Source organism: Desmodus rotundus, chromosome 7 (genome assembly GCF_022682495.2).
Source record: "Desmodus rotundus isolate HL8 chromosome 7, HLdesRot8A.1, whole genome shotgun sequence".
Classification (NCBI taxonomy): domain Eukaryota; kingdom Metazoa; phylum Chordata; class Mammalia; order Chiroptera; family Phyllostomidae; genus Desmodus; species Desmodus rotundus.
The window spans coordinates 13,644,181-13,661,623 of NC_071393.1; the positions used below are offsets into that span (position 1 = coordinate 13,644,181).

General features: G+C 53.4%; 1 pseudogene and 5 gene segments (V, D, J or C); all 6 read right to left on the reverse strand.

The window, feature by feature from the left end:
- LOC128781375 (immunoglobulin lambda variable 5-39-like) overlaps positions 1 to 17,443 on the reverse strand; it is a 591,472-nt gene that overhangs the window by 214,172 nt on the left and 359,857 nt on the right.
- LOC112310504 (immunoglobulin lambda variable 5-45-like) overlaps positions 1 to 17,443 on the reverse strand; it is a 715,836-nt gene that overhangs the window by 210,225 nt on the left and 488,168 nt on the right.
- Positions 1 to 17,443, reverse strand: part of LOC139441033 (probable non-functional immunoglobulin lambda variable 11-55) — a 511,832-nt gene that overhangs the window by 195,445 nt on the left and 298,944 nt on the right.
- LOC128781378 (immunoglobulin lambda variable 4-3-like) lies at positions 3,037 to 3,678 on the reverse strand. The segment is given in 3 exon segments: positions 3,037 to 3,087; positions 3,130 to 3,481; positions 3,602 to 3,678. Coding segments are annotated over 3 exon segments (449 nt in total).
- On the reverse strand, positions 7,387 to 12,788 carry LOC139441056 (immunoglobulin lambda variable 3-1-like). The segment is given in 4 exon segments: positions 7,387 to 7,394; positions 8,127 to 8,384; positions 12,019 to 12,342; positions 12,716 to 12,788. Coding segments are annotated over 4 exon segments (636 nt in total).
- LOC139441057 (non-histone chromosomal protein HMG-17 pseudogene) lies at positions 14,120 to 15,047 on the reverse strand (annotated as a pseudogene).

Genomic DNA, 17,443 nt, shown 5'->3' on the forward strand with positions numbered 1-17,443 from the left:
AACATGAACATGCAGGCACCATGCCCCCCAGGCACTGCAGCACTGGGCGTTTGTTTCAGAAAGTTAACACGTTATGTTTACGTAGAAGCCCGTACACAAGTGTGCACAGCACCTGTCTCGTCCCCTCAGGCTGTGGTAGCCAAACAGCACCGAGCTGCTTAAACTTGGAAGTCAGAGGGAGACAGAGAGACAGAGACAGAGAGACACAGAGAGAGAGAGTCTCTGAACTTTGATCCCTTCAGACCAGAGCCCCTCCCAGAACACTTCATTTGGCTTTTGTTACTTCCTCAGAGTCCCCCTCTCCAAATACAGCTCCACTGGGAGGAGGGACTTCAACGGATGAGCTTCGGAAGATGCAAACGTTCAGTTCAGAGCAGCCCTTACACTCAGGAGCCCCAAACTGAACACACTGCAGATGTCCTGGGGGGCGATGGTTAAACAGACTTTGGTACATGCGAATCACAGAATCCTATTCAGTCAAAAAAGTGGACTATGGATACACACAACACCACTGACGAGTCTATGATGAAAACAATGAATGAATGACCAGCCACAAATGTTATGTTCTGTAGGATTCTATTTATACACAAGTTTTCAAATGACAGAATTTGAGAGATGAACCAGGGGATGGCTGCAGGGCTGAGGGGCAGGGGAGGGGGTGGGTGGGGGGAGGTGGATGTTGTAACAGGGAAACAGGAAGAGTCCACATGCGATGGGATTGCGTGGAATCCTGACTGCTGTGGCGGGCGCATGAGCCTGCACCTGGGACAGAAGTGCAGAGCCGTGGCCCATGTGGCTCAGACGGTTGGAACGTTGTCCTGTAACTAAAAGGTTTGGGGTTCAGTCCCTGGTCTGGGTGCTGACGGGAGGCCACCCACCAATGCTTCTCTCTCACACTGAAGTTCCTCTCTCTCCCTTCTTTTCTCTCCCTTTCTCTGTCCCGGAAAGGAATGAGAAAAATAAAAGACATTTGGGGAGGAAAATAAACAAACAAATAAATAAAGTGCATAAGAACAAATTCACAAGCGCACACACACACACACACACACAAGGCTGGGACCCGAATTTTTAAAAATATGCAAATATCTGATCAAACACTTCACCAAAAAGAAGGTGCATGTGTGAAAATATCACCTGAAAGTCTGCTCACCTCCACCAGGCACTAAGGTGATGGAGACGACAGACAAACACAGAGACACACGCACCCCGTGCACCGGGAAGAACATGGAGAAAGGGGTGTGTGACTGGGGTCAGGTGACACAGGGTCACATGCTCTGGAGGGATGACCCAGATGTCACCAGAGTGACACACAGACAGACAGAGAGTGACAGTCTGAGAGGGGCAGAAGGCGCCGAGGGAAGGGGACAGCTCACCACACTCTCGCTTGCTGCCTGTCACTCCCTCAGCCACATCCCCTCCAGCTGCCTCCAAGGGCAGGTCCTGGGCCTGTGTCAGCTGCTCCCTGGATTTATTGTCAGCAGCTTTAATTGTCCCCTAATATACCAGTGACCCTGGGCGATGTCCATTCTGCAGACCCCAGCTTGAAGTCCTGGGATGAGCCCCCAGATCATGGGACAGGACTGACCTGAACCTGGTCAGGTGAGTGCCCAGCCTTGCCGCTCACCTACCTGTGAGCAGCGGCCAAATCGCTGTGGTGCCCGCAGCTGCTCCGGGATGACTCTGTGGTGTCGGCGCGAGTGAAAGGCTCTGGTGTTTCAGTTCCCAGCAGAGTCAGCAGAATATCAGCCCTTCCATTAATCCTGTCCCCATCGCCCCGCAGATGCAGTTGAGGCCAGTGACCCACAGGGCAGAGACTGGAGGTAGGAGGTGGTTGACATATTTTCCACGTCAGCACTCCCATGCCCCATGTCCCAGTGGACATTGTCCTGGCCTGTCCCTTGAAAACTCCTGTGGCCACCTGTGGAGCTGTCCTTGGCACCAGAGGCTGAGAATCTGGCACAGCTGGAGCACCCAGGCTATGCTCCACACGGGTCCAGCCCCAGACCTCACAACAGGCCCCCATTTCCCTCCCGGACCCAGCTCAGCTCCCACCAGTGGGTCAGGTCTCTGTCCTGGTTCTGCTGAGGGACAAGTGCTTCCTGCTGGACCTCAGTCCTAACAGGACCCCAGCTTCACCCCAAGGTGTCCTGAATCAACACAGTCACTGTTCCCACTTCCAAGGTCACCCCTGGGACACCAAGGTCTATGTTCCTTCCTTGAGAAGAGCCCCATATGGGAGCAAAGGGCCAGATGGCTCCTGGGGACTTGGTCATATCATCTGAGCCACTCTCCCGGGGTCATGTTTGTGCCTGGGACCTCTGGTCTGTCCCAGCATGCCTCCCACAGGCCCGGGATAGAGGAGGCACAATGTCCCTGGCAGACTCACAAGAACCCAGAATTTGCTTATTAAAAATTGAACATTGATTCTTACGTTTGAACTTCAGTCACCTTCAAACAACTCTCCATTTTGTGCCATATTGAAATGTTCTTCCACGGCTCAAAACAGTTTTTGAACTCATCAATTTTGATGTCTTTTAGTGCTTCTGCCATTTTTTGTTTCACCTCCTCCATGTTGGCAAAAGATTCCCTTTGAGGACTTTTTTTTATCTGTGGAAACAAAACACACAGTTGCTAGGGGCAAGTTCAGGTGAATAGGAAGAATGGGGCATGGGGGTCCTGCTATTTTTGGTCAAAAATGGCTGAACACTCAGGTAGATTGGGCAGGTGCACTTATAAATCACCCATCATGAAATGGGCAAACCAGTGGAAAGAGTCTTCAAATAAATTCACTGAAGCCATACGCAGCCTCTCACAACAACACCAGTCGGCACACTGCTACAGAGGGGTCCGAGAACATTCTCGTAGTGTGGGAATCCAGTACTACAAGGGTCTGTACTCCAGAAGATAATTCCTCTTGAGGGTGGGTATGCCCTCTTAAGTGTCATCTAAATGACCTAAATTGTGACCCTCCTTTGCTTCTCCCTAGTGGTGTTTTGGGGAGCAGGTGCAGGATGATGGGATTTGTACAGAGAAGAGTCAAAATCTCAGCATCTTGGTGCTAGACAGGGAGCGGGTCACTCTGGGTCCCTGTGGGGCAGAGGGGACAGAAGAGGTAGGTTTTGGCCTCACTTCCCCTTTGTCTGTGTCACTGTGGCTTAACCATATTGGCCACCGATACTATAGTCTGCACCACAGATATACTCAGCCTCGTCCTCAGACTGGAGGTTGGAGATGGTCAAGTAGCGGTCAGCCCCAGAGCTGGAGCCCGAGAAGCGATCAGAGATCCCATCCCCCTTGCTGTAGCTTCCGCCACTGTTAACATACATCAGATACCGAGGAGCCTTCCCTGGCTGCTGCTGCTGTAACCATGCAATAGTGTAGCTGCTGTGCTCACTGCTGAGGGTGCAGGTGAGCTTGGCCGAGGCTCCCGGGGAGGCAGAAGCAGACGGGGGCTGGGTCAGCACAGGCTCCGCACAGAGACCTGCAAACAGAAAACACAGGGATGAGGCCTAATGCGCCCAGACTGGACAGATGCCCTGAAAACTGTGTTTGAAGAGGAACATCGAGCTTCAGGACCTCTAAGTGCTAAGGGATCACTGACCTGTGGAGAAAACCAGGGGCAGGAGGTAGAAGGGAACCCAGTCCATGGTGGGAGTGGCTTCCAGGAGCTCTGCCCTGAGGCTGCCCAGCTGGCACTGGCCTCTCTAAGCCCCTGTCTTATCCTCTCCTTGCAGCTCAAGAGGGAGGAGCACAGAATGCAAATCTGTTCTCCATTCCCCAACAAGTATCTGTCTTAGCTCTTGTCTCAACCTTGAGCCCAACAGCCTCCCAATGGTGATTTCCCGAGGTCAGAAGAAGGTCCAGGTGTGGGTTTCATTGTTCAGAGTTGATTTTACCCAATACAAGTGTCTTCAAAGCAGCCTCAGTCATGCCCTTTGCACTGGAGCACAACCAAGGGCACTTAACCTTTAAGTTCCCCAAACACGGACCCACAGTGCCCCCTGGTGTTTACAGGATGAATATCATCCTACATGTGTAGCTACTTCATCAGATGGCTACTTCTCAGAACTTAATGCAGGGGTGTCAAAGTCATTTTCACCAGGGTCCACATCAGCCTCGAGGTTACCTTCAAAGGGCCGAATGTAATTTTAGGACTGTATAAATGTAACTACTCCTTAGGGGCATGGAGCTTGGCGCTGCCTCCAGGTAGAAACAAGGTGCTGGGCCCCATAAAAGAAGGTGGAGGGCCGGATTCAGCTGGTGGGCCTTGTGTTTGTCACCTGTGACTTCAAGGATGGTGAACCTTGGGAATTGTTTTATACACACCTCTCACCTGATGACATAATAACACGACATCAGAATAACCCAAGTCATCCCTGTGCTGCTGGCCCAGCCCCTCCTCCTGTCTCATGGGCAGGGGGCCATCACTGCAAGGTTATGATTCTCCCAGAGTCCCCCAGGCAGTGATGATGCAGCAAGGCTTCCCTCCAGGAGGCCAACCCAGGGCCTGAGCGGTTGGGTCCTCTCCTTGCCCCGCCCCTCTCTGGGCCCTGTGCCAGCCGGTCCCACCCCAGGACCCCTGTCACCGCCCTCTTTTCTGTTCCCTGGTGCGTCCTCCAGGAGTCTGCTCTGAAGAGCGCTCAGGTCCTCGTTGTCGGCACCTGCGTTTCCCAGTGACACGCGGGACTGTCTGTGGGAAACGTGGGACCCTCCCGCAGCTCTCTCCCTGGCAGAGGCACAGGGTCCCGTGTCAAAGGGGCATTGGGCATCAGGTGACTGGGCAGGGTTCATGTCAGGCTGGGTCTCTAATGGTTTATGTCAGGGTTGATTTTCTCACGTGGCCAAAGCCGTTGAGTTTCGACAACTGTCAGTATCAGAAGAGAAAACTTTTAGTTTACAAAACTGTAAATTTTATATTTGGTGAGAAAGCACTTTTTACCTGCTACCCTGGACAAATACATTGGTTGTCACCCTGGTGGTGCTGAGGATGCAGTAGAATGAGTTCACGTACAAAATGCTGGAGGCGCTGTACTTGGGGGTGATGGTGCAGCCCTGCGGGGACTCATGTGCACAGACAGAGAGACCGGGGAGTCACTCCCCGAGTTTGGTCTGAGAGACAGTAGAGAGAGGTCTGGAGTCCAGTGCCTGAGACACGCCCACCACTGCCCCCAGTTGAGGGGACCACAGCAGCTCCTCTCTGCCCTTCCCAACCTGGGGCGTCCACTCCTCACACTCACACTTCTAGGGCCCCCATGGGGCCCACCTGTCACCCCTGCAAGCCAGTGCTCACACCTGTGCCCTGGGTCTCCTGACCACCTGTGAGTGCCACCCTGGGATATTTCACCTCAAACCGTGATCTGTGCTTGTGAGTTAGGCAATTGCATCCCTTTGTGAAGAATAACGAGTGAACATTTTTGGCCAGTATTTCCGCAAATAATATTTCTACCTCCCCCAAACTTCTCTGCCTCAGAGACTGCAGTCCCGGGCACGTGAGGCTCCCTCATGCCCTCCAGCACACTGACACTTCTGTGTGTGTTCAGTGAGGTTAGTGTCTGCAGTCTCGTCTCCTCTCTGCAGTGTCTCCTCCACGTCATCTATTCACTGTCTTCCTCCGCGGTGGTGAACCTGCCATCAGTCCCATCAGGGTCATTTGTCTCAGACGCTGCAGTTTCCGCATCTGTGTGCTGACTTGGCCGTGGTGTTCGTCCTCCTGGTCTGCAGTTCCCGCGTTCCAGCGTTCCCCTGCCCACCGGAACCAGGGAACACGAGTATTCATGATGTCTGTCACTAACCACCCAATCACGGGTGACGTTTCACGGCCAGGACGATTGGCTGATTTTGTTGCTTATCAGAGCTCGTATTTTCTAGATTCCTATCAGGAATATTTGATGCGACACCGGACTTGGTGAATATTCCCTTGTTGGTGAACAATACTTGTGTTTCTATGTGTGTTTTGGCTGCTGTTCCAGGTTATTGCAGATTCATTCGAGTTAATGCAAACAGTTGGATCCTTCGTCCGTTGTGCTCACACGTTCGCAGGTGGGACCACAGCAGCGAGGAGTCGGGTGCTAATTTCCCACCTGGAGGCTCAGCTCTCTGACAGGTCTGTCTTGTGTCCTGACTGGGACTTGTCCTCTCTGACTGCGGGACAAGTGTGACTTCTGATTGTGTGTGTGAGCTCGGCAGGTGGTCTCTCGTGTCTCTGGGTGGTTCTCTGTGGCCTCAGGGGGTCTCCTCACACTGTGTGTGTTACAGAACAGACCCGGGGTGGGGGAGATATACTATTACCAAATGGACCCCATCTTCTCCCTGGGTCCCCTGTACTAGGTTCGCCTTGCCTGCCACCAGCAAATTATAGCTCTCAATGTCAGAGATTGGTGAAAAGGAAAGGAATTATTTATTCAAAAGTTATGTAGTCTTAGAGGAATGACTTAATGTCTTCATTGACATCCCAAAGTCCCTAAGAATACGCACGAAGCCACAGTCCTTCCTTCCCCCTCTGCCAGGTTGGGGTACCATATCTCAGATAAAGAAATAGAGGATTGTGGCTCAGGTAGCCCCTGCTTCGTTCCAGTAATCCATGGCCGGCCTCCCTCGGTTCCCAGCACCATCAGCTGTGTAGCTGCAGCGATCTCCAGTTCTTAATCCAAACCCACTCGGCACCTTCTGCTGGCCAATCAGCAAGGGTCCTGTCACCCCTTTCTTCCTGCAACGTCTCTCCTTCATGCTTCCTCATCGCTAAGGGAGAGCTCTGCATCGCTGCCACATCTATTTTCCGTCTTCCTAAGCTGCGTGGCAAAGGGAACCCCAAGGCCACTGGGTTCCAAACTTTTTCATGGCTGCCACTCCTGTGTTTAAATCCCTGTGCCAATCTTCCTCTGCAGCCCCATTTCCAACTCCTCCCATGATCGGCTACAACTGCCAGCATTCCGGAACCTTTCCAGCTTTTCTGCGCTGCCATAGTAACTCTGGGCTGGCATGGCCCCATGGCATGGAGCCAATCATCTCCAAGCTCTCAGGCAGGTGCAGGCGCTCCAACCAGGGAAGCTGCCTCCCAGTTCCATCCTGGGTTGAAGTCACTCCCATCTCCCTGGCTCAAAGCACGGCCACAGCCATTTAACGTATCCATGAAACCAGGTATAGTCATAGATAGGCTAAATGACCCTGCCTGAGGTTATCTACAAAACTGTTGCTATGCAGAACAACTCTCATTGACCCTGCTCCATGTGTCCCATCCCCCAGTTCAGACGTGTGGGGGTGAGGACATCCTATATTTTTAATATTTCCTGGACACCCTGAGTTCTGGACCCCAGTATAAATCCCTCGTTGTGGGGGGCCCTGGCTGCACCCTGTTGCATGTGCTGATCAGATTCAGGAAATGGGCAGTCAGTTCCCTGGAGGCACACAGGGGATGGAGAACCTCATGCAGAGGGTTTGTGGGTGATCTTTCCAGGGTAAACATGGGAGTTAAGAGTGGGGACCTGCAACGGGGTGACAAGTGAGGACTCAGGTGTAAAGTCATCTTGACCCTGAGCCACCCTCTGAGAGTGGCTTGACCTTGCAGGGTAGGTTCTCTTCACCATCAGCACTTCCCTGTGAGGACAGAGCTGGGAGCTGCCAGGACCCAGCAGGGGAGGGCGGGAGGGTCAGCCCTGAGGAGGTGATGCAGGTGGATCCTCTGAGTCCCCTGTGCAGATTTTACTCTGTTCAGAACACAGGTGCCAACATCCTGGAGCCTCCTGAGCTCAGCTGAGCTGGTAGTTCTGGGGATAAATCCAGGACAGGTGACCAGTGAGGGGCCCAGTCGCCTTTACAAGGATAATCAAGGACAATTAGCACTGGATGTGTGTCGTGGTCTGTTGTCCTTCCACTCATGCCCTCTGTCTGTAACTCACATGCAGGCCCTGGAAACACCAGGTCCTCCCTGTCCTGTGAGACTGAACCCCTGCTGTGCCACCCTCTGCACAGCTGCCTGAGGCTGAGGAGGGGCAGCCTGAGGATCTGAGGTCTGGGGACCTGGGCCAGACCTGCTCATGGCTTTGTCTCTGGTCCTATTTAGGCTGGAGGAGAGTGTGACACAGATGGGGAAGGGGGTTTGTGTATCACTTCTCGTCTGCCTTTGTCACTGTGAGGATTATCACTGCTGTCATCTGAGAGACAGTGGTAGTCAGCCTCGTCCTCGGCAAGGGCCCCGCTGATGGTCAGGGTGGCCGTCTTCCCTGAGCTGGAGCCTGAGAATCGGTCAGAGATCCCCGAGGGCCGTTTGCTGTCCTCATAAATGACCAGCACAGGGGCCTGGCCTGGCTTCTGCTGGTACCAGTAAGTATATTTTTCATCCAGTAAATCCCCGGTGCAGGTGATCCTGGCCGTCTCTCCCAAGGCCACTGACAAGGGAGACGACTGGGTCAGCTCGTAGGAGGCCACAGAGGTTGTAAGAGAGGAGAGGGGGGGAGGCTGAGGATAAAGAACCGAGACCAGCAGGTTCTGCCTTGGGGCTGTGCTGGACTGAGCTCAGGGTTTGGGGCAGGTCCAGCTCGGGGTCCCGGCAGGGCCTGTGAGGAAGCACCTGTGCAGAGGGTGAGGAGGGGGAGCAGGAGCGGGGCCCAGGCCATGGCGGTGGCGTCTCGGGTTCTGCCTCTGTGGCCACAACTGAGGTTGGTCTCTGGTCCTCTCTTATCCTCTGCCAGGGGCTCCTCATGCAAATCTCCCTCCTTCCCCCTTTGTCCTCCTTGACGGTTGCAGTGGGGCAGAGTGTAGGTGGGGCCAGGGAGCATTTAAATTCAAGCCCTCTCTCCCAGGCCTGTACCCAGTCTCCCCAGGGCTCTCTGGGGTGTTGAGGGAGACAGTGCTAAACCACGAATCACTACCTGCACCCCCACCTCTGTCTGATCCCCGATGCCTCTTTGGGCTGGGGGACAACCGTCTCTCATCCTCTCTAGTGAGGAGGTCATCCGCGGGCGGGGCGAGCTGATAGGGACAGGGGTCATTCCGGTGAGGGACAGGCCATATTCCACGATCACACACTGTGACATGGGTCACATACCTTCCAGGAACAACTTTTTCCTTATGTTTCAGGGAAGAAACATAGTTTTTGCGGGGGATCCAGAGATTTTCAGAGTATCTTGATGACAGCAGGTGCAGACTCACTGAAGGAAGAACGATTGGACCGCCCGGGACAGCCCCGCCCTTGTTCCTTTGCTGTGCGGTATTGTTGAAAGAGGATGAAGAGGAGAAGAAGTGCGAAAAAAGATTTGCAAACTAAATATCAAATGAAAAATTACTCCCAGAGTATAGAAAGAACTCTTAAAACTAAAGAGTGGAAAGATAACAAATGGATGGAATACATTTAGAGACCGGTCAATGGTTTCTGAACAAGAACAGACAGGTCCTGGAAGAGACAGAAAATGGCAACAAGAACATGGAAAGATGCTCCTCCTTAGCCAGCAGGGAAATGCAAGTTAAAATATCGGGGAGATCACCGCACACCTGTCAGAATGGGAAGGTAGGAAAGGTGACAAGCCCCAGTGATGGCAGGACCGGGGGAGACGGGGTCACCGAGGCCCGGCTGAGGGGACATGAACTGGCATCGGCACTGGGAAGAGTTTGGCAGCTTCGTAAGGAAGCGAACCAGTGGTTCTCATGCGGCCCAGTGATCACAGTTCACAGCATTTATTTCAGACAACTGCACACTGACGTCCACACAGAAACCACCCACACGTGTGTGTTCCTGGGACCCTGGTGCCCAGTCTCCCAAGGTGAGAACCTTCCAGGTGTCTCTGCACACGTGGGTGGTTACACAGACCGGGATCCACCCAGACCGTGGAATTCTGCTCAGCAAGGAAAAGGAACCAACTCAATATACAGCAAGTTGGAGCAATCTCGTGGAGTTATGGAAAGCAAATTCTACCAATCCCAGATTGCTAACAACTATGAAATTTCATTTATTTTACATCACTAGGCAATTTCTGCAAAGAAAAGGGCTTCGAAATGAAGAGCTCATTAGTGGTACAGGGTTAGGTGCAGGGAATGGCACCTGGGTGGGAAGTGGGTGCTGTTATAGGAGGACAACAAGAGGGTCCAGGGGAAATGAGACCCATCAGTCCTGAAGGCAAATTCCACAGTGCCCCCTGCTGTCCGCAGGGTGAGTGACATCCTACAACGTTTAGCTCCTTCTGTGGAGTGACTGTTTATTACTTCCAGCCCTCAAGAAAAGCTGACCCTTGGTGAGTGTGTCACCTGCACCCCCACCTGACGTCAGCCCAGCCCCTCCTCCTGTCGCATGAGCAGGAGCCCTCACTGTGAGGTTACGATTTTCCCAGAGTCCCCCAGACAGTGATGCTGAGTCAAGGCTCCAGTCCAGGAGCCCCACCTCAGAGACTGACCTGTGCGTTAAGCGACTGTTTGCATCAGGAGTCACAATTGTAATGTCCAGTGTCACTACTGCTCCTGACAGAACATGGTCACCATCTGTCCAGGGGCCACACGTGCCTGGGTGAAGAGAAAAGTCAGGACAGAGTGGGCCACACACACATGGGAGGGACAGATGTGAGCAGGGCTGAGGGCAGTTTCAAGACCACAAGGAACCTGGGCTGGAGCGAGAGCAGGTCCCCTGAGAATCACAGACGGTGCCTTCCTGTGGTGACTGTCACTGAGCTGTGAGTGGTAGGTGGACAAGAGTGAAGCCACCCCCAGTGTGGTCCTGGGAGGGGCAGTAGACGGGAAGATTCCTGGGCCCACCCTGCCCTGCTGCAGCTGCATCTTCATCTTAGTGGATCCCAGGGGACTTGTGCGCTCTGGTCTCAGTCACCACGTCACCATGGAAACTCTCTCTTCATTTTCTGTCCCCAATCCTTCCTGGGCCACTGGGGTGATTCCTGTTGGATCTGGAAAAAGTGTGGCTCCCAGTGCGTTGGGGATTCCCATTTGGGATTCAGTGACTTTTTGGTCACAGATCCGTCCTGTCTCTGCCTGCTGTCACTGACACTTCCTGACATGTCACCAGCACACATATTGGTTGGGGACTAAGTTCCCCTCCGTGGGGAGAGATCTTCTGACTCGTCCACCTGATGTCTGAACTGGGAGCCCCCCCACCCCCCGGACTGGGCACAAGCACTGTAGGCTGGAGTGCTGACCTGTGACCGTCCCCTCCCGTGTCCTTGGGTGGCTCCCTCCTCAGCCTCAGCTGGTTTCCTCCCACATTCTCACCAGTCTCGCTGGAATGTTTGCAGATGCCCCGAGTGTCATCTCTGTGTGGCCGTCTCCTCTCCCATACAGTCCCCTGGGCTGTTATTTCTTCTCTGGGGCCCTGGAAACTCCCTCTGACATGGAGAACCTCACTCAGGGAGGTGTCAGGAGGTCTCTATGGAAGGAAGTTCATAGGCAAGACCTGAGAACGGCAAAGCGGTGACAGCGGGGGACACAGCTGAGGGCTGCTATGTCCTTCTGACCTGAGGCAGGGCCTTGGATCTTGGCATCAGGTGGTCACCAGGCCTGAGTCACGCTTGGGAAAAAGAATGACCTTGAGACTGGCAATTCTCTGCCCCAGGGTAACCTCCTGGTGAGGGCACAGCTGTAGTCACCAGGCCTCCAGCAGGGGTGCTGGTGTGCAGACACTGGTTGGCCCCATTCAGAGTCCTAGGCAGCTATGGAGCCTGGGGTCTGCCAGGCCCAGCCGAGCTGGCAACTCTGGGCATTTATCCGGAATATTTCAAAGTAGTGATCCAGGCACCACGATGCAGAAATTCAAGGACCATTACTACTGGGCATAGGTCTCCAGCAGTCTGTCATTCTGCCAGGCCCTCTTTTCAGAACTGATTCTGTGGCCCAGACACAGCAGGCCTGTTTGGACCTGCCCTGAATCCACTCCTGACCCACCCTTTGCACAGCTGCCTGAGGCTGGGAGGAGGGGCCACTGGGAGCCCTGAGAAATGGGGCCTGGGCCAGAGCTGCTCAGGGCTTTGTCTGCAGTGCTTGTGGGGCCTGAGGAGAGTGTGACTCAGACTGAGGTTTTGGTCTCACTTCCCCGTCTGCCTGTGTCACTGTGAGCATCACTACTGCTACTGGATGCTGCACAGTAGTAGTGAGCCTCGTCCTGGGCGTGGACCCCGCTGATGGTCAGGGTGGCCATGTTCCCCGAGTTGGAGCCTGAGAATCGGTCAGGGATCCCTGAGGGCCGGTTGTTATCACCATAGATGACCGTTACAGGGGCCTGGCCGGGCTTCTGCTGGTGCCAGGAAGCATATTTATTTCCAATGCTGTCGCCCTCACAGGTGATCCTGGCTGTCTGTCCCGGCTGCACCGACACCGAGGGCGGCTGTGTCACCTCATAGGAGGACACAGAGCCTGCAAGAGAGGAGAGGAGAGGTGGGCTTAAAGATGAAGGACCCCTTCCCTGGACACCCTGGCCTGCCCGTGTTTGGCGAACTATAGAGATTCTCTGGGCCATCAGCCTCAGCCCGGGTGTCCCATGGACCTAGATGACCCATGAAGCCTGTGAAGAAACGAGGACCCTCCTGTCCCTTTCTCCTGGCTGGTGCAGCCCCTCAGGTCACTCAGACCAGTGAGCACAGGGGAGGGTACAGCACCTCATCCCCTCATCCTACAGCTGAGTCAAGGGCATCTGGAGACCACAGGCAGCGCCCTGCTCAGCCAGAGTCAGGGTCAGGCCTGTCCAGGTCCCTGGGGCTGGGGGAGGGTGGGGGTCTGGGCACCACACCTGTGCAGTGAGCAAGGAGGCCGAGGAGGAGAGGGGTCCAGGCCATGGTGGAGGTGCCCCACTTCTGCTCCCTGAGGCTGGGCAGCTTTCCTCCCAGGCCTCTCTTATCCCCTTGCTGCAGGGAGAGCTGCTGGGTATGCAAATCAGCCAGGACTCAGGGCTGCTGCCTGAGAGCTGTGTGTTCCTGGTGGGGGCTCAGCCTGAGAGACTCAGGGAAGGGAGGGGAGGCCCCTGCAGTCCTCACCTCATTCCCAGGGGATTCTGATCCCCTGGTGGCACAGAGTGGGGCAGACAGCTACGTCACATGGCCTCACTCCTGTGCTGGCCTGGCCATAGCCAAACTCAGAGGTGACGGTTGTCTGCATGTTCTGAACCCACTAGAGAGCGTTAACTGTAGCAATCAAAGAGACCAATTCCACAAGAACCAAATCTGAGAGACCTAGTGAGAATGTTCCATCATCCGTTGCAAATGTGATACTGTAGAAAACTTACTAGTCTTTCTACAGGTATGAGTGGTGGTTAATGACCTCCTGTTTACCACAATTAAATTATTTTCATTATTAATTAAGGGACAGATAGTTCAAAATAAATTATAATAGCCCCCCTGCATGGTAGAATTCCTCAGGCCCAGGTACTCCCAGTCTCCAGGAGACTCTGTCAGGTGGTCTCTGCTGCCCCCTGGTGGCCGCCCCACACTGGCTGCTGGACGAGCAGGTGTGTCCTGCATCCAGGTGCAGAGTGTGAACCTACTGCTCAGGCAGTAGCTCCGTGATCCACAGACTGCTGGTCCCAGGGCGGGTTGCTGTTCTCCACATAACCACTGCCGGCCTCAAGACCTGGCACAAGATCTCCCATAATTGTACGAACAGGCTCATTGGGAGGAGGAGAGGGCTGGGCCCACCTGAAGCATCTCTGACATTTCCCTGGGGGTGATGGTTTGATTCTGGGGCTTGCGTGAGGGACAAAGGACACAGGGACTGCCTCTCACTGAGGCCACGCTAGTGCAGGTTGAAAACAGGGTGCTGGTGGCAATTGGCCCAAAGACTGAGACAGGAGATGCCCACCCAGCATCAGTGATTCAGCCCCACTCTGTCTGCCAGACACTGCGTCCTGGGTAAGACGTGTGAACGGGACCAGTCCTGCCTCTCACATGCCAGTGTGCAATGGGAGCACCCGGTGCACATGCTGGTTTGGGTGACACAGCACAGTCACCGCCACCTTCTACCTGTATGCTGTCCTTTTCTTCCCAAGCCAAACTGTATCCAGCTTTATTAAAGATGCTTTTCATAAGCAATCCTGGTGTTTCAGGCAGGACGTGAGCAGACAACCGTTAACTGTACATAACAACTTTCACACTCCCGTGGTCTGTGGACTGCCCAACCAGAAAGCCACTGTAAAACCCGGCTACATCTTCCTCTGCTGCTCTGAATGGGGACAGTTTAGAGTGTGGGTTGACATCTCACACTGGCGTGTTGTTTAACAGCTTTTCACAAGCCGACACTGACTTTCAGGAAATGAAATGAAAATGGCAGAGTTAGCAACCTGTGGATCCACGACGGGAAAGAGGACGGCTGCTCTGTGGAGGGATGCCATCTCCATGGTGACACTGGAAAGCCCTGATTGCCGAACATATGGTGACCAATTCGTTTTTAGTCAGGTCACAGCAGTTCTGTGGGCTTTAGGGAGCCAAGTCTATGCTTAAAGAGGGGAGGGACAAAGGACATAAAAACAAATAGTTTTCCCACACCACAAGGCATCTGTGCCAGGGGGGCTATGTGTGCCAACCCCACGGGATCCCCCCTCCCGGGAGCCAAAAGGAAGTCTCTCAAAACTAGAAGGGATACTGTTCCCACCCCCCGTGTCTGTCCAGCTTTGGAGACATTCTATTTTTCCTCTGTGTCCTTCTCCCCAAAACAACAGTGACGTGTTCTGTGTGCTAACAACACAGCTTAAAAAAAAGTTTAAAAAGTATGCATTTTTATAAAACTTTATAAAAAGTAGTATTTGGAACTGTACAGTCACAGAAAAACAAGTCATCAAAGATGCACGCACTTCCCTTGGCATCTCCAGCACCTGCAGCTTCCTGTGCCTGGTCTGTTTTGGCATCTCCATTTTCTGCAGGGTTATTCCCATCCTCGCCAGCATCAGCTTCCCCCTTTTTCCCTAGGGTACCTGTCTCCCTTCTTTGCAGGGGCCTTTTTAGGTTTGGGCTCTGGCTTTGGAGGAGATGGTGAAGCCAATTACCTGGCGGATCTTCTCTGTGGTTCGTCCTTCAGCTTGGCTTCATCTCCTTTACATCCCCCTCGGCCGTTCTCTGGGGCAGGATGGGCATGGTGGCTGTGTGTTGTCTCCTATCCTCATTCAACAGCTAGACTATTGCTCTTTCTGTGTCCCTCTTGGAGGGTATTGAACTTGTAACTCTGTGCTGACTCATGGATGTGTCACCCAGCTGGATAGTTTCCCTAAGAGCTTGAGCTCTTGTGAAGGAATGGAACAGACCAGACTTGTGCAGTGCCATTCTCCTTGAACTGGGTGCTGGGTGCTGGGTGCGGGGTGCTGGGAGCAGCCATGCTGAGGTCCGTCTGCAACAAGAAGGAGAGCAGAGCCTGCACAGTGGTGCTGGTGGAACAGAAAGTGAGAGACGTTAGGAACTCACAGGGCCGGTGGGTGTCTGTAGAACAACCATCGGACCCTGGACTCGTTGCTGCAGGAGGAAAAGATCTCCTGTCTGCCCTCGTCTCACATTGTCCTGTGTGTTTGCATTAAATCATTTCCTGACTAATGAGGGAAATAACAGAAATCAATTAAGCAATCAATAAAATAATTACAGGGGAACAATTGTGCAGCTGCTGTAGTATTCAGAGAATAAGATGAGATTAGACAATAATGTTCAGGCAGGTCCTGTGTGGGGACAGGCTGCAGGGGTCTCTCTGGAGGGGACCCTGGAGCTTCGGTCAGAATGGGAAGAGGAAGTAGTAGGAAGACATGAGTATGGGGACAGCAGGGTCCATGCCCTGGGGGAAGGGTCTGGTCTGTCTGAGCAGGAAGGACAGTGAGAAGCTAAGGTGGTTATGGTGCAAACCAGGTCAGCCCCTGTGACTAAATCTGTCACATTAAGGGAGGAGGGGCAGGACAGATGTCACATTGAGCACACACCTGGCCCAGGAGTCAGAGCAGCTGAAGGGGGACCCAGGGGAGGGAAGAGCCACTGCACTGTGACCCCTGTCCTGTGTCAGCCAGGTGACCGAGCAGGTGACCCACCAGGACCGTCACTACACAGGGGCTGCTGACTCCCTTCCTGGTTTGCACAGGAAGTCACACGGGACCTTGTTTTGTGACTCAGAGAATTCTGACAACACTACTCTCCTGCTGCTGAAGTTCGAACTTGTGAGAAAATGTCACATTGGCCCTGAACTAGGTATGAGTGAGACACCTGAGTTTATCATAACAGGTTCCTCTTCCTCTCAAACCTTTGAGGTAACATGATGTATTATAAACCACAACATATATTGGTATAGTGTTTTTGCATTGAACAGTGATATCTTTTGTGGAATAATATGACAAAACATTTCATATTTATCCACGTGGTACCATAGCTGATGCCATTAATTTCTCTGCGTAGATTCCCATTTCTCTCTGTCCTGGGCGTGTCGCTGCTCTTTCTGGGTCAGAGCGTCCGCGGGTGTCAGTTCTCCCAGTTTCTGTACATCTGAGAAAGTTCAACTTTCTTTCCTTTTTTGGAAGATATTTTCACTGGGGAAAAATTTGTAAGTGGACAGGTTTTTGATGAAGTTCTGTTCTTGCTTTTAGTTTTCTAGACACTCTGCTCCCCTGTCCCCTCGTCTGTGTTGTTTCCAGGGAGACGTCTGCCCGGATCCCTCTGCTTCGTCCTCTCCGTGGACGGGCCTCGGGTCTCTGAGGCTTTGTTGTCAGCACTGGACCAGGAGTTTGACTGTGATGGGTGTTGATGTTTCCTGTGTGTTTTTTATGCTTGAATTTGCTGAGGTCCTTGGATCTGGAGAATCTCAGTTTTCACTGAAATAGGTACATTTTTGGCCAGTATTTCCTCAAATAATTTTTATGCCTCCCCCAAACTTCTCTACTTCAAAGACTGCAGTCACGGGCACATGAGGCTCCCTCATGCCCTTCAGCACATGACGCTTCTGTGTGTGTTTTCAGTGAGGTTTGTTTCTAAGGTGTCATGTGGACCCAGCAGGGGAGGGAGGGAGGGTCAGCCCTGAGGGAGGATGCGGGTGGTCATCAGCGGTCCCTCTACAGATTTTGCTCTGCTCAGAACCCAGGCTGCCAGGACATCCTGGGTCCTCCTGAGCTCTGCTGAGCCGGGTAATTCTTGGGACAAACCCAGGACAGGCAACCAATGAGGGGCCCAGTCGCCATTACAAGGATAATCAAGGACAATTATCATGGGATGTGGGTCCTTGTCTGTGTGTCCTCTGTCTGCAACTCACACACAGGCCCTGGAAACACCAGGTCTGCCCCTTCCTGTGAGACTGAACCCCCTGCTGTGCTACCCTCTGCACAGCTGCCTGAGGCTGAGGAGGGGCAACCTGAGGATCTGAGGTCTGGGGACCTGGGCCAGACCTGCTCATGGCTTTCTCTCTGGTCCTATTTGGGCTGGAGGAGAGTGTGACACAGAAGAGGAAGGGGTTTTTGTCTCACTTCCCCATCGGCCCATGTCACTGGGAGCATTACCACTGCTGTACCATG